At 37.3% G+C, this 14,724-nt stretch overlaps 2 protein-coding genes across 5 annotated transcripts; one reads left to right on the forward strand and one right to left on the reverse strand.

Moving 5' to 3' along the window:
• The first annotated feature begins 812 nt into the window (after positions 1-812).
• LOC141643558 (pentatricopeptide repeat-containing protein At5g67570, chloroplastic) lies at positions 813-6,387 on the forward strand. 2 transcript variants are annotated; one of them, XM_074452759.1, is made up of 9 exons: positions 813-1,524; positions 2,258-2,449; positions 2,755-2,836; positions 2,932-3,123; positions 3,222-3,335; positions 3,434-3,527; positions 3,608-3,765; positions 3,963-4,400; positions 5,355-6,387. In XM_074452759.1, the coding sequence occupies exons 1-9, from the start codon at positions 941-943 to the stop codon at positions 6,060-6,062; spliced, it is 2,562 nt and encodes an 853-aa protein (XP_074308860.1). In that variant the 5' UTR covers positions 813-940; the 3' UTR covers positions 6,063-6,387. The 2 variants fall into 2 exon arrangements, with proteins under 2 accessions (XP_074308860.1, XP_074308861.1); XM_074452760.1 differs by lacking the exon at positions 2,932-3,123.
• A 246-nt stretch (positions 6,388-6,633) lies between these two features.
• Positions 6,634-13,218, reverse strand: LOC141643559 (uncharacterized). 3 transcript variants are annotated; one of them, XM_074452761.1, is made up of 10 exons: positions 13,004-13,218; positions 11,637-11,853; positions 11,232-11,389; positions 9,921-10,066; positions 9,612-9,674; positions 9,437-9,529; positions 8,819-8,980; positions 8,579-8,685; positions 7,297-7,466; positions 6,634-7,199 (listed from the first exon to the last, which is right to left on the reverse strand). In XM_074452761.1, exons 1-10 carry the CDS (start codon positions 13,089-13,091, stop codon positions 6,937-6,939), a joined length of 1,467 nt encoding a protein of 488 aa, XP_074308862.1. In that variant the 5' UTR covers positions 13,092-13,218; the 3' UTR covers positions 6,634-6,936. The 3 variants fall into 3 exon arrangements, with proteins under 3 accessions (XP_074308862.1, XP_074308864.1, XP_074308863.1); XM_074452763.1 differs by having other exon boundaries at positions 6,634-7,189; positions 13,004-13,208; XM_074452762.1 differs by having other exon boundaries at positions 6,634-7,193; positions 13,004-13,208.
• Between the last annotated feature and the right edge of the window lie 1,506 nt (positions 13,219-14,724).

The raw sequence follows: 14,724 nt of genomic DNA on the forward strand, positions 1-14,724 counted from the left end.
CACTTCATCAAAGAACTGAAGATCTAATACTCCCTCCTATTCACTCATTTTGTCCCTCTTTCCTTATTGAAGCTAGTCGGGTTTTTGTCCCTCATTCCTTTTTTGGTAAGTTTTTAAGTTGTGAATTTACCATCTTATCCTTTAGTTTGGCAGTTTGCTTATTCAATATGGACGTCCAGAATGAGAATGAAGGTATAAGAGGATCCTTGCTGAAATCTGAAGTCCAAATCCAACAACAATATTTTGTCAATTTTTTTTTTTTTAGCAAACTTGTTTTATTAATTTTAGAATTCAATTACTGTGTAATTTTCTTATGAAGTGTAATTTTTTAATGTCAGATGTAGAACTCCAAAAATTATCAAAATCTTTTGTAATCGTATGTAGAACAAAAAACTGGTATTGTACTGTATTTGTACTCTTTTTTAATCAAGTACTCCAATGGGAAATTATCAATGTAATCTCAAGTCTTAATTTTTGGAGGGAAAGCTTAGCATAAGCATGTCTACTTAAGTTTCCTTAATCTTACTTTCCTCTCTCCATTCACCTTGGTCCACCATGTCCTTTATTCATTTTTTAATCCCACCCTTAATTCTTGTGCACAAAATGAAAGGGACAAATTGAGTGAATAGGAGGGAGTATAATACTAGAAATTTCTCAAGGATTTTCCAAGTACTACGGATTGAGTTGATAACACATAAATTATCACCTTCTTTTAAATCGAGAGTTTGAGCAACAAGAATACTACGTATTAAATTATCATTTTTTGCTCCTAGCAAAATAACTTTACAGTTGGTCGAAGTTATTTTAGTGTTACGACAGGCTTTAAAACCGTTTTACATGGGAATTTTTGGCATGAGATAAGTCTACAACTGATTATCTCAAAAACCTCTCTTGAACCTCAACTCTCATCACTCTCATCTCATTTCATCAGTCATCAACAATGGAAGCTTCAACTGGAGCTCATCAACTCCCCACCACAACCACATCCACCTCAATCGACCCACTTTCAGAAACCATCAAAAAACGTCTTCTTCAAAAAGGTGTTAATCCAACTCCTAAAATAATCCACACTCTTCGCAAAAAACACCTTCAAAAATCCCTCCGCAAATCCAAATCCCTCATTTCTCAATCGCCTCTCGAACCGCTAACTCAATCTCAACAAGACACTTTAGCCCATGAATTGTATTTCCAAAATGTTTCTAAGGAATACAAGGAATTTAGTAAAGTAATTGATTCTAAATCCCTTGCTGGGAAGCCATGGGAATCGTTGGAAAGTGTGAATTCTGCGGAATTAGCAAATGGGTATTTGATAAAAGAGGGGAATTTTGATGGGAAATTGAAGTTTGAGCATTTGAGGGATTTGGGTTTGGTTTTTGAGGAAAGAAAGATGGAAGCTTTGTCTATGTTTTTGGATGATGATGATGTTGAGGTTGATGAGGGTAGTTTGGTTGGTGAAAATGGGAATTGGTCGCCTTTTCGACGAAGAACTAGTGAGGCTGATGCTATTAGGATACTAGTTAACAGGTAAGTTGATCAACTTTGCTGAAAAGTAGAGAATTTTGAGGTGCATTGACTGCACCATGATATCGTATACACTAACCAATGAGAATATTCGAATTGACCGTACTTTCTTTTTGTGGATAGCTAATGAGAATCTGAGTAGAATGAAAAAGGATACTAGTTGACAGGTTAGTTGATAAACTTTGCTGAAATGTAGAGAAATTTTGAGGTACAGGGACTGCATCATGTTATCGTGTACCCTAACCAATGAGAATATTAGAATTGACGGCATTTTTAGTGAACTAACCGATGAGAATCCAAGTAGAATGAAAAAGGATACTAGTTGACAGGTTAGTTGATGAACTTTGCTGAAAAATAGAGAAATTTTGAGGTACAGGGACTGCACCATGTTATCGTATACCCTACCCAATGAGAATATTAGAATTGGCGGTTTTTAGTGAAAAACTGATGTGGGTATTAGTTAACTGGTTAGTTAAAGAGCTTTGCTGAGTTTTGTTGCAGTTGAAGAAACAGTAGAAGAGTAACTGAGTTTGCATTGGCAGAACCATGATTTGAAGTTAGCATTGGCTGAACCATGATTTGAAAGTAGAAAGAAATCGAAAATTTTAACTTGAAATTAGAGAACATATCTCAAGGGTTTGATGAATCTTGTATGCTTGTAATGTTTTTTGGAACATGATGAATTTTGCTTGTTAGTTTGTGTTTTTTTGTGGAATTTATGGTTGGAGTGGTGTAGGTTAACTGCACGTGAGATAACAATGAAGGATTGGAAGTTTACAAGGATGATGAAGCAGTCAGCATTGCAGTTCACTGAAAATCAGATGCTTAGAATTGTAGGTGGGATTGGTGAGAAGGGATGTTGGAGGCAGGCCATGGAGGTTGTGGGATGGGTCTACAGTAGAAAAGATCTCAAGCTTTACAAAAGCCGGTACTTTATTCAATCCCTTTTTTTGCGTGTGTTAGTGTTAAGCATGATGTCTAGTGATTGTGGCTTTTCTTTCATTTTGCTTCGTATGAGGCCATAAATGTATGAACTACAGTAAGATTTGTGCTGCATAAATTTAGTTGAAATGATTCGCTCGGAATCCCATGGTATTGTTGTAATGCTTTTCTGTATGGTTTCTCTCCTAGTGGGAGGGAGAACGTTATGGCTTTTACTCGATGTTCGAGGCAGATTCTTGTAAGATTTTGTCATAGCAGCTAACAACTGATCTGCTCTGTGTTGTGTTGTAGGTTTGTCTACACAAAACTTCTTGCGGTTCTCCAGAGGGGAAGAAGGCCATATGAAGCTCTACGAATCTTTAATCATATGCGTGTAAGGCGAATTTTTACTTGGTTCTCTTAATGCCAAAGTCTCCTTCCAATGTTTGTAGGGTTATGGAATGAGATCTTTACTTATAAGTGTCTTAGGGGGACTGCTACATCTATCCTGATATGGCTGCATACCATACTATTGCGGTTACTCTGGGTCAAGCTGGAATGGTGAGGGAGCTAATGAGCCTTATTGAGTGCATGAAGGAAAAGCCTTCTAAATCAATTAAGAATATGCGTCGCAGGCACTGGGATCTCACCCTTCAGCCAGATGTAGTTATTTTCAATTCAGTAAGAAAAACGATGCATACAAGCTCCTATAGACTTTTGTGTTTGATTTACAGACGATGCCTATTGAATATTTCGGGTGATTTTAACTTAATATTCAGGTATTAAATGCTTGTGTTCCGACTCATCACTGGAAGGGGGTGGCATGGGTCTTTCAGCAACTGCGGAAGGGCGGTCTACATGCAAATAGTGCTACATATGGACTTGCAATGGAGGTTCAGTCCTTTTTGCTTTTTAGTTATTACTTCCCGAGTCAGACAGTAGTAGATGGTCACATAATCTTCACTCAATTTGTTGAATGCTACTTTAATAGGTAATGCTGCAATCGTCCAAGTATGACTTAGTTCATCAGCTGTTTGAGAAGATGAAAAGAAATAGCAAATCTCCTAACGCTCTTACATACAAAGGTAATCTGTCTGCTTCCGTACTCTGTTTTTTTGTCGCAAGCAGCTTATTTGGTGGACTTACTCCTAATCTTTGGTTTTAGTTCTTGTAAGAACCTTCTGGAAGGAAGATAAAGTTGACGAGGCCATTCATATAGTCAGGCAGATGGAACAAAGTGGCATAATGGGATCAGCTAGTGTGTACTACGAACTGGCCTGTTGCCTATGCAACAAAGGAAGGTGGCAAGAAGCCAAGATGGAGGTGAGCTGCTGCCTTTATTTATCTTTTTACGCAGAAGTCGCGATACATTTCAAAACCTTTACAACTCAGTCGCTGTTTCGGTCATGACCGTGGTTGTTAGAGATTGGATTTATTGAACACGAAACTTTTGTTGTTATCTCTTGGCCATACTTATATCTCGGATATAGGATTTTAATGTACTGCCCCCGATGTTGCAGATTGATAAGTTGAAAAAACTGCGGCATTCAAGACCACTGACTGTAACTTTCACTGGCATGATATTATCTTCAATGGATGGAGGGCATGTAGATGATTGTATTTCTATATTTGAGCAGATGCAGCAATACTGTCATCCAGACATTGGAGTAGTAAATGCAATGCTAAAGGTTTATGGCCGTTATGACATGTTCTTAGAGGCTAAGGGGTTGTTTGAGAAAGCCGAGAGATCAGTGACTAAAGACATAAGCTGTTTGGATGATGAGAACACTCCCCTGGCCCCAGATATGTATACATATGTTACAATGCTTGAAATATCTGGGCATGCCCAGCAGTGGGAATATTTTGAGTATGTTTACAAGGAAATGTGTTTATGTGGGTACCAGCTTGATCAGGCAAAGCATGCTGGACTACTTGTGGAAGCATCAAAAGCAGGCAAGGTAAAAGACAGTCTTCGAAATACTTGTATATAAACTACTCCCTCCGTCCCGGTCATTTGTTTACCTTTGATTTTGGCACAAAGACCATGGAGAGGGGAGGGGACCATTTGTGGGTGGTGTTATTAAGTGACAGGTGGACAATAGGCTATGTGGATGATCAAATTACCCTTCAAAAATAATCCCAATATAGAAAGGCAAACAAATGAATATAGAAAGGTAAACAAATGAATGACACACCCATAAATGGTAGATAAACAAATGACCAGGACGGAGGGAGTATAATAGTCCCCCTCCCTCCTTTAGTATGCAAGTTTGCGGTTTTTTTTTTACCCGAGTAAATCTAGTTTGAGACTTCTCAACCTGTACCACTTCAGAATAAAATTCCTACCAGTTTACCACCACCTTATTTCTTCGCCTACCTTCCTTCCTCTTTTGCATATCAGCTCCCTTCCATTTTTTTCCTCACTTTCACTGATCATCGTCAACTCTGGCAACGTGTTTGACCTACAACTTCTGAGGACCTCCGGTGTAATCAGATATCCTTTGGCCTTCGTTTTAGAAGGCATAAGGCCAGAGGCACAGATGATCATCTCATAGTCACGAGGTGTATTGTTTTTGCAAACAAATTTGTATTTTCAGACTGCTAGAATACACTTTTTGGATTTTAAAGGGGGCTAATATGTGTATAAATGAGTAAAAGCTAGGAAGAAGATGACAAAGAGAAGTGCACAAAATAAGAACTTGGGAAGTGCCTCAATGAGCCTTGGCCCTTGGGTTTAAGCACGTTCAAGGCGAACGTTTTTTACTAAGCCTCTGACGACCTTCTCCCTCCTTTTTTACTCTCAAACCCCAATTGTCTCTTCTTTTATTTTTGATTGTTTGTTTGTCAAATAATTGTCTTTAGTTTAAGACAATAGACTAGAATTCATCATCTTACTCACATTCCTTGCACAGTGGCATTTACTGGAGCATGCATTTGACACAACTTTGGAGGCTGGGGAAATCCCTGAACCAATGCTATTCTCTGAAATGCTCTGTCAGGCCATGCTTCAGCATGATTATAAAAAAGCCATTACAATTGTCAACACAATGGCATATGCTCCATTTCAGTTTGATAAGAAAGTCTGGATTGCCCTATTTGAGAAGAATAAGGATCGAATCAACAACGATCACCTTAAGAACTTATCAGATACCCTCGGCAATTGTGGCATTTCACAAGAATTCACTGCCTTAGAATTGGTTAAAGCGCTGCAGTCCATCTGTGGGCCTCTTACAGTTCAAGACCCGTGTAGTAGTAGTTCTGATGGTGATAGCTGCAAATCATTTATTCATGAGAATCCAAACTCTGCCAGAGATAACAAGTTGGTATCTGTTACACAATCTGGTGATTGGATTGATGTGAATGCTGAATATGAGGACTGTGATTCTGATGGAGATGACGGTGTCAGTAGTAGCTTATGCACTGATTTTCGTAGCTTAGTCGATGACGTGGCTTGTAAACAACACAAGTTTACTGTTTTTGACGAACTGCATTCTCCAGATGATAGTGATTTTGAAGAAGCTGAGGCTCGTGAAGATTCTGAGTTATCCTCGGCTGAAGAAATACTGCAATCTTGGATGGAAATGAGGAAAACGGATGAAACTAAAACCAATGTAGTTTAGAATTGAAATTGCTGGTGGTGTAACCGGTTGCTGAAGTTGCTCAACCCCAACAAACCACAAACTAACTAGCACATATGCCTACATGGCTACATGTATCGCGACAATTGATTGAAGAAGTCAGTGTATCGGATAGTGTGTATCCATAATATGTACTTGTATCACAGCCTATTACGCGATTCTGGTTCTAGTATCACAGTATTCTGCTATTCACCTTTTTGTGAGCTGTAAGTTGAATGTACATAATTCAGGTACAAAGTACTGTATACAATACAAGTGATACTGCTTTACCTTTTTAGGCGATGTCTTTGCCAGATTTTGGGGTCAATTTGCTGCATAAACGGTACTGTTTTCTCTTTTGTTGTATGCATACTCTCGCAGAAATCGGCCTGATAATATGCCAAGACATTGCAGTTTAAACCCTTCATATTATACATAAAAGGATCATGTCTGTTACAAGTAATGAACGATGTTCATCAATTAAGACCGACATTCTTACCAAAGAAAAACATCAACATTCCTACAAGTGTGATCATTCATCTTTCAGATTGATTGATGATCTATTTCATTTCACCAATAACAAAAAACTCAGACTTGATAGTATCGACAATTCGACATTGATGTTACATAATAGTAGTAGTTTCTACATACATAGTCAGAGTCTCACAGATGATACAAATTTACTAACAGTAAGCCACCGTCTATACTCCGAAAGAATAGGAAGAGGTTAGCTACCAAACTGATTGATTCTAGATCTAATTCTTCCAAAGCCCTTCACTAAAATCAACTAGATTAGACAATTTTACAAATCATTACTTGTTTATTAATTTGATGAGACCGTCCTTCACAATCATCAGATTCATATGAAACCAGTGGCCTATCTGAACCAGAACAGCCACCTACGCCACCTGGTCGTTTGTTGCCTTTCTACTGGAGCTAATGTGATTCTTTCGGCATGCGCCACTGCCCACCTACCAAACTCAGGGGAAGAAACCAGGTTTTCCAGTTCTCTCTTTGTGCATTCTTTTGTGAAGGATTTCCACTCGTCATCAGAGAATTTCCTCCTCTCTGGAGTCTTATGATAAGTAGAATAGAAGGGTCCGGATTCAGAAAGAGGCGGCGGGAACTTCCTGTCTAAATCTGATGAATTAACACATGACCCCACTGTATGAGTAGGAAGAGACAGCAAATGTAATTAGTTCGTAAAATCTAAAAAAAAAAGTTTAGCTAAGCAAACCTTTGAGGGGAGAATAAGCAGTGGGGCGGGACGTAAATTGGGATGTTGGACTTCTGAACTTTTGAGAATTTTGAAAATTGTCGATATCCTCGAAACGTGTACCCTCACTTGGGGATGAATCATAGTTGCTGGATTTCTGAAGGGTGCTCCCTCTTGCTCTCCTAAACTTCCTGCATGTTTACACAACTGCGATTACAATGAAGATAATTATTTGTGTCCAGCATTTTTTCACTGACTCTGAAATCTTTGAAGTTTGAAGTTATAACCGTAAGGGGTTCGAGAAGTTATAACAGGGGAAATCAGATTCCTTTCTGCAATGAATTTAATTTAAAATCAACAATAAGCACCTACTATTATGTGATTACTACAACATCCTAATTTATCATGTTACAAATACTTTTTATGCATGGCTCCCATCATTCCCTCCATCCTAATTATAGCTTCTCTGTCTGACAAGAGATTATATTTAGAATGGCGGCAAAACACCACTCTGGCCTTTTAACTTAAAAAATTCAAATGTGAAGTTTTTATTAAATTTTCCCCTTTACCTCCCCTCTGGCCACTGAGCAGTGCCAACATCAATATCGAAAGCTATGATTCAGAGAAAAGAAGAAAACATTCCAACAAGTAGTATACCTTCACAATGCAAAATTAAATTCAGCAAACTCAAAATTGTGAAGTCCAATTTCCTTTCAGTCTTGTTGAACCATCTAAAGACTATACTACTGCAAATCTCAATGGAGCTTGATTGTGGATCAAATTAGTAATTTCTAACTTCATTTTGGAGTGGATAAGAATGATGAATGATGAGTGATGACAATGGTAAATATTTGAAGGATTTTAAGTAAACCCTGGAGAAATTAGAATTTCAGCTTGTTCGGAAGAAGAAATAGAGGAGTTTCCGGGGGTTGTTTGAGAGCGGAGAGATTTTAGGAAATTTGTTTTCTACAAATAGTGTGAGTTTGATTTCGCAGAAGGATTCTTCTCATTTGTTTTCCGGGGACAGATGACAGATTTTGTAAGTTTTTAGGCAGATGGTATAAATGTATAACTAAGATAAAAGTAATGCTTAAGGGGTCATATGGGAAATTCACTTTTCCTTTTATATTACTGAATTTAGAAAGTCGACCGTATAATTTGGGTCGAGGGAGAGTACAATGAGATCAGCAGTAGTAGTTTCTTTTCAAAAAGTATATATACAACTCTGCACTATTTTTGAACTCTTAACACAACAACAAAATTTTTAAATGCATGCGGAGATAAAGAGTTTTGTTAAAATTACCTGTAAAGGCGCCGTAGCAATCTTGGCCTGGTAGCCTTGCGCAATATTGACGATATACAAATGGCAGAGACCAAAGCTTCTGCTGCCAGTAGCGGATCCAATGAACACTGCACATGAAGTTACATCAAAATTTATAACCATAATTGAATATATGAATTTAGCTAGAAAGGCACACATCAAAGAGAGAAAACAGTAGGGGGCAAGACTTGATGATTTTGGCAATGTTAAATGAAAAAGAACCTGGAGAATCATGACAGCGCCCAAAATCCGGATTGACCAGGCCACAAATTGAGATACGGTCGCATCAATTGATCCATCTTCAGTTAGAATTAGCTTCCGTACAACCCAAAAGCCCAACCATGCTCCACCAAGGGAAATGAACACCATCAAAAACATTACCAGCTGCAGGTCATTATTGACAAACAGTTATTTATCTACAACTCCAACAACTAAATAGATCGAAAATCTTCAACACTAATCCATCCACGGCTAAAATAAGTTGAGATTAATATAACAGACACATCACATGTATAACATTACCGCAGTGCCTCAAGGTCTCTCACAAATTCATGTGCTATTCTTTGCACTCTGAGACAAGGTCTTTCACAAATTTATATAGAAAGTATAAGTGCTTGCCATTGCCATGCAATGGGAAGTGGCGAAGTGCTATGACATAAAATATGATAATGCACGTATATATTTGTGATGAAAGAGCATAAACAACATGACAGGCTCAAAATATCAAATGATATTAGCACTCTATCTTAGCTAAATAATACTCGTACGAGATTATTCATTTCCACAATTTTCACGTTCCATACATACTCAGTGAGAATATATCAAATACAACTTACATACAGGGTTGTGCATGTCCTCACTAACTCCTATCTCAGCCAGCATCATGCGCAGCAAACGTGGTAAGTAGCGAGTGAGAAAAGATCCCACGCCGATCTGGATATAGGAAGCAAATGATTTTCAGAAAGAATACTAATGAGATTAGCATAACAGGACATTCAAAACAAGAAGTACTAACAAGGGATGAGTATAGGAAAATAGCAAGTGAATTCCCTCGACCTGTAGGAAGAAGTTTCATCCCCTGCCAAACGTTCACAACAGCAATACCGACAAATATGAGTATTTAAAGGATTCTTGCAAGTCCAGATATACAACAGTAACATTGCGGCAAAAACTACTGTGCGATTTGATGGAAAGAAGCAATGGACCAGCTAAGGCAAAATGAAAGTCAACATCAGATATCATGTTTCTGACTGGAGAAATTGGGCCGGCTAAAAATTCGAGCATTGAAAAACCAAGGTACAAACATACAACAAACTAACATTACCTGGAAGAGGACAATCAGTATCACAAGGATGATTCCAACAACCATTGCACTGCTATAGTAGAATACTAAAGACTCACTGAATGTGGGTCCCAGCATTATCAACAGTGTACCAAGGACTAAAAATACAGTGCGGTATGCTGAAAATTCTGCAAGGCAAGTAAAAATGAAAGTCAGCTAGCAAAATCAAGCCACTGTAAGAACAAAATATTGCAGCAATTCTTCTTGGTGATGCATCACTTGTACATGAATACATGATAGTCTGGGACTCTGGGAAGCACAGTACACTACCTCGTTTAACAAAATTCATAATCAATTTCACATGAGGGCATATCTAGCTCAAGATATGCAAATGTTGTCTGGACTCGGGAGTTAACTTTACTGAAAATTATAGAAGGAATTTGGAAATCAAAAAAGGTTTGACGCATCTGGTTGCACGGCCAACGCCTTATATACTTCTGACTAGTTCCATATGGTTCTAAGTGAACCTAAATGAATAGAGGGAATCACAACTAACAGGCTAAGTTGTCCCCTCCCACAAAAGTTGGTTTAAGCTTTCCAGAGATTAATATTTGAACCTTGAGTTGAATTGGAGTCGACACTCAACAGAAATATTTTGTTCTTTTTTCTCCCAAAGAGAGAATTGTTCTTCTATTAATTAGACAGTTCAGTAATCAAAACCTTACCTACGTGTCTCCTTTAAACTTCATGAAAATTTATTGGTCCTGTCAGATGTTTAGTATGCAGGATTCCCCAACATCTGGTATAACACTACAAATAATATCGGTCTACTGAAGGTTTGACGCCGAAATAGTCATATAAGCACACTATTGCATCTAAATTTTTTCCCTACTAAATGTAGGCCTGAAGAGTATAGGCAACACCTGAAACAATTATATTTTCTTTGTTGTCAAAACCTGTTTAAGACTTGCCATACATAAAAATAAAAATAATGCTACTCACCAACTTATACTGAAATTAACATAGTACTTGTATAGTTGTATATCCATCACTAAGGTCTAAGGGAGACTTCCCATATTCATGACTAAGCCAAAGAAAGTTACTGATTTGATAGTCAAAAAGAGAACTTGAAGTAAGTGAAAGTACGCATCCGGAGTCAGTGCTTTTCTTTTGCATCTATATTCTATCCTTAAACCCGTCTTCATGAAGTATACTCATAAAGTCCCTTCCCTTTACTTCCCCCTGTTCCTCCCAACAGAGCATACTCATAAAGTAAGTCATAAATTGACCAATATCAATGCAATAGCAACTAGCTTAAGCGCACTTTTATGCTGAGACCACAAAATAATTTACCTTCTTCAAGTGTCAACTTCAATGCTTCCAGTGACGGACCAGCCATCCGTACATCTAATAGTTTGTGGTCAAAAGGTGACATCTTTTGAGACCATGAATCCTTAGAAAGTTTTTGCCATTGACCTTGGGAGCACATTCCTACTCCAAGAGAGAGATTTCTGCAACAAGAAGTAAATTTCAAAAATTTGCAAGACTACCCATTGACCCACGGCATTCTACAGACAACAGCCCAACATCCTGGAAAGGCCGTCACATACATCACACACTTATCCAAATCTAAACTGAAAAGGGATTTGGACAATTGGACTACTCAACACAAATAAACATCAGCAACAAGCTCTTAGAAACAGTTATGCGATAACCTTCAGTATGACATTTCTATTTTTATGGGTTTGCACTACTTACCTATGGAAACATATCTCAGCGTTTGGCAGGCGGAGACTGGAATTTAGATATGACACTTTGACTGACACTGCATAGGAAAATCTATGGAGATTTTTCATCCTTGACAGGCCATGTATGTGAACTCTCTCCGCAAAAATACTGAAACCAGGCTTGGAACCAGGTGAATTATCCACCGGCACACTTGGGACTACATGTAACTCCTTGGACTCACCAACAGCTGCAAATTTACACACAAATATCATAGTTTGAACTTTGAATAACACTAATAGAACAATAATAGATCATACAAGAATCTGGCAATTATTCTACGGTCGTAAGACCAATCAAAATCCAATCCATACATCAAGTAAATCAATAAAATGATTTCAGTAACATAAATAGTAAATAGATCCACACTATAATTTGCAGTATCAGAGGAAATGAAGGACATGAGCTCACTAACGGGAACTGAGACATATATTTATAGATTCTGCCATTTACGGGTTCATAGTTTTTAAGAAGGATAAAAAAAGGAGAGAAAAGTCATAATAGTCCAACTTTGACGACTGGCAGTCTGGCATTACAGAATCTCTATCAAAGTTTAAATTATTGATCCAAATCTATTAAGCATCGGCCTCCCTCTGATTTTGATATTTTCAGTCTCACTGCAATCTGCATCTTTGTTTATGGTGCAATTTCATCGGCTTAAGATATCTCTTAGCGGTAATAGATACCACGTCAGACACCCTTATCATATTTCTTTCATAGAATAGCTGAACAAATAATGTAGCTGTTCCTAATACTCTTAAGCAAGACTTGTATTTTGCACTAGAGTTTCATACTTCCATCATCATGTCACTTAAAGAAATCGTAAAGTAGTCGCCAATTGCTACCGATATGCTTACAATTTTGATTATGTTAATTCTGTCCGTAAAAGATCCCATTGTACTATACAGACAGTAAACCGAGCTACGGCCAACGAGTTCATATTCCTTTTTGGAAAGAATCATTAATATGTAAGTACTGTACCCCCTCCCATTTTCCAAATTCATGGTCACAAAAAAAATAACAAATGGGAGTATGAGTATAACATCGTGTCGTTTGATCACGCTATAAACCCCCATTTATGTTCCTCGGATAAAAACATACTCCCTCCGTCTCATTCATTTGTTTACCTTTTATATTCTTCGTGAGGCTATTTTAATCAAATTAAACAAATGATTGGGACGGGGGTATATTACATGATCCAAGTATGGTAAGCTGAAATGCACAATTCAATTAAGTGTACATGTAGTTCAGGTAATCAAACAAAACGGAGAAATTTGTAGCATGGTAGATGCAAATTAAACCCTAGTTTACCGGTGCAATAAAAAAGAGAGGGAGAAAACCTAGAGTGAGGACGTCAATGGCGGAGGTGGTTGAGAAGGTGGCAAACGCCGAGAAAATGATAAGGAGATAAAGTACGACGACATCCATGGCGGATTTCTCCGATGAGAGGCGGGACTTTTTTCGTACTTCAATTTTCCAGGATTCTCAGGGGCTTTGCAGGCCTTCCAAGTTCCAACCCAAATGCCGATAATAAAAATCGGAAAATTGATGTGATACCCTACGCGTTGGCACTATGCACGAAATATTCATTTTTTTTTTAAAAACGAGTTTAAAAAATGACGATTTTTTTTTTCAAATCCATCATCTTTCCGAAAACTACAATTTGGGAAAAAAAATTTGGAACTCATAGGCAAGAGATGTAATCACTAACATCAATTAAAGTTTGTTTGTTCAGTCAAACAAAGAAACTTTGACATACAAACTCTCATAATCACGCGATCCAGTTTGCTAATATGAATGTCATAATACTAATATGTTTTCATTCTTAATCCAGTTTGTTATAAAAAATCTCTATTAACAACTTAATGAAAAAAAATAAAAAAAATTTATTTTTATGGCGATTTCCACTTTTAATATGTTACATTCATAATTTATCATTTAATTGTTATATCTGCTTTAAGATAATAAAAATGTGTATTTACAATTCTATAAACAATTTTATCATACAATTCAATTCCCGTGACTTATTTGAATGCATAAAAAGGAATAATTTCAATTTGAATTTTACCAAACGGAGTCTAATACTCAATCATAATCACTAAAGTAAGACGTCATTAGATCTTCAAAAATCAAAAGTTGAGTTTCAACCCATGTTTAATTTAAGCTTGTTCATATAAGAAAATGTAAAGGTTAGTTGTTAAAATACGCTTAGACCTGGCTAATGTGTGGCTCCGAAATGCATGTGATATACTCGTAGACGTATAGTAGTGAACGAATAAAGCACAGTTTTCATCGTCGATGTTTTATAGAACTTTCACTACTCAAGTCATTTGCGAATTCTCGAAACAGTCAAATAAAGATAAAACTCGACTCATTTATTCCGATTACAGGTTCTTAATTCTCTTCTTAGTCTCCACGGAAGAATTCCTGGTAATTTTGAAAATCATCGATTTTCTTTTACCTTTCTTATCCGCAAGGATATTAGAGCAAGTACAGTGGTAAGCGACAATCAACTAGCTTGGCAATTCCACCTCATCTTCTAAGCTAGTAACATTCTAAGCTAATAAACAATTCCAATGGTTTATTAGCTTTTATACTAGTTTGATGGGACCCACATGTCAAATTAATTTTTTCCTAAACATAAAAAGACTTAATGAATTTTATTTTGCAAATTAAAAATACATGTAATAAATACGAGAAAATTGATTAGCGCTTAGCGGAGTTGTTGCGGTCGAGCAACACCTCCAATTAATCGATCAAATGGGTTGACTTCCAAATGTGTTCCACTAAATCAGCTTTTAGTTGGTGATGCAAATTTCTATCTCGGATGTTTGCATCCCTAGAAAGAAAATTTCGAAAATCTCCAACAGGCCCTTGTTGAACATCAATAGTATTGGTTTCCGAAAATCCACAATGATTAAAATTTCTTGAGTATGTATGTCTCTCATCCTCGACAATCATATTATGCATTATGATGCACGCATCCATTATGTCATGTAACGTAGATTTATGCCAACATCGAGCGGCCCCACGGACAATTGCAAAACGAGCTTGAAGAACC

This window comes from Silene latifolia, chromosome 2 (assembly GCF_048544455.1).
Source record: "Silene latifolia isolate original U9 population chromosome 2, ASM4854445v1, whole genome shotgun sequence".
Classification (NCBI taxonomy): domain Eukaryota; kingdom Viridiplantae; phylum Streptophyta; class Magnoliopsida; order Caryophyllales; family Caryophyllaceae; genus Silene; species Silene latifolia.

Excerpts from the sequence above, each read along its gene's own strand:
- LOC141643558 (XM_074452759.1), top strand. The coding sequence starts at position 941 with ATGGAAGCTTCAACTGGAGCTCATCAACTCCCCACCACAACCACATCC. Across the intron at positions 3,766-3,962 it reads GGCAAGAAGCCAAGATGGAG|ATTGATAAGTTGAAAAAACT; the intron begins GTGAGCTGCTGC and ends CCGATGTTGCAG. Across the intron at positions 4,401-5,354 it reads AAGCATCAAAAGCAGGCAAG|TGGCATTTACTGGAGCATGC; the intron begins GTAAAAGACAGT and ends TTCCTTGCACAG.
- LOC141643559 (XM_074452761.1), bottom strand. The coding sequence starts at position 13,091 with ATGGATGTCGTCGTACTTTATCTCCTTATCATTTTCTCGGCGTTTGCC. Across the intron at positions 10,067-11,231 it reads GAAGTTGACACTTGAAGAAG|AATTTTCAGCATACCGCACT; the intron begins GTAAATTATTTT and ends CTTGCCTTGCAG. Across the intron at positions 9,530-9,611 it reads TTTTCCTATACTCATCCCTT|ATCGGCGTGGGATCTTTTCT; the intron begins GTTAGTACTTCT and ends TCCTATATCCAG.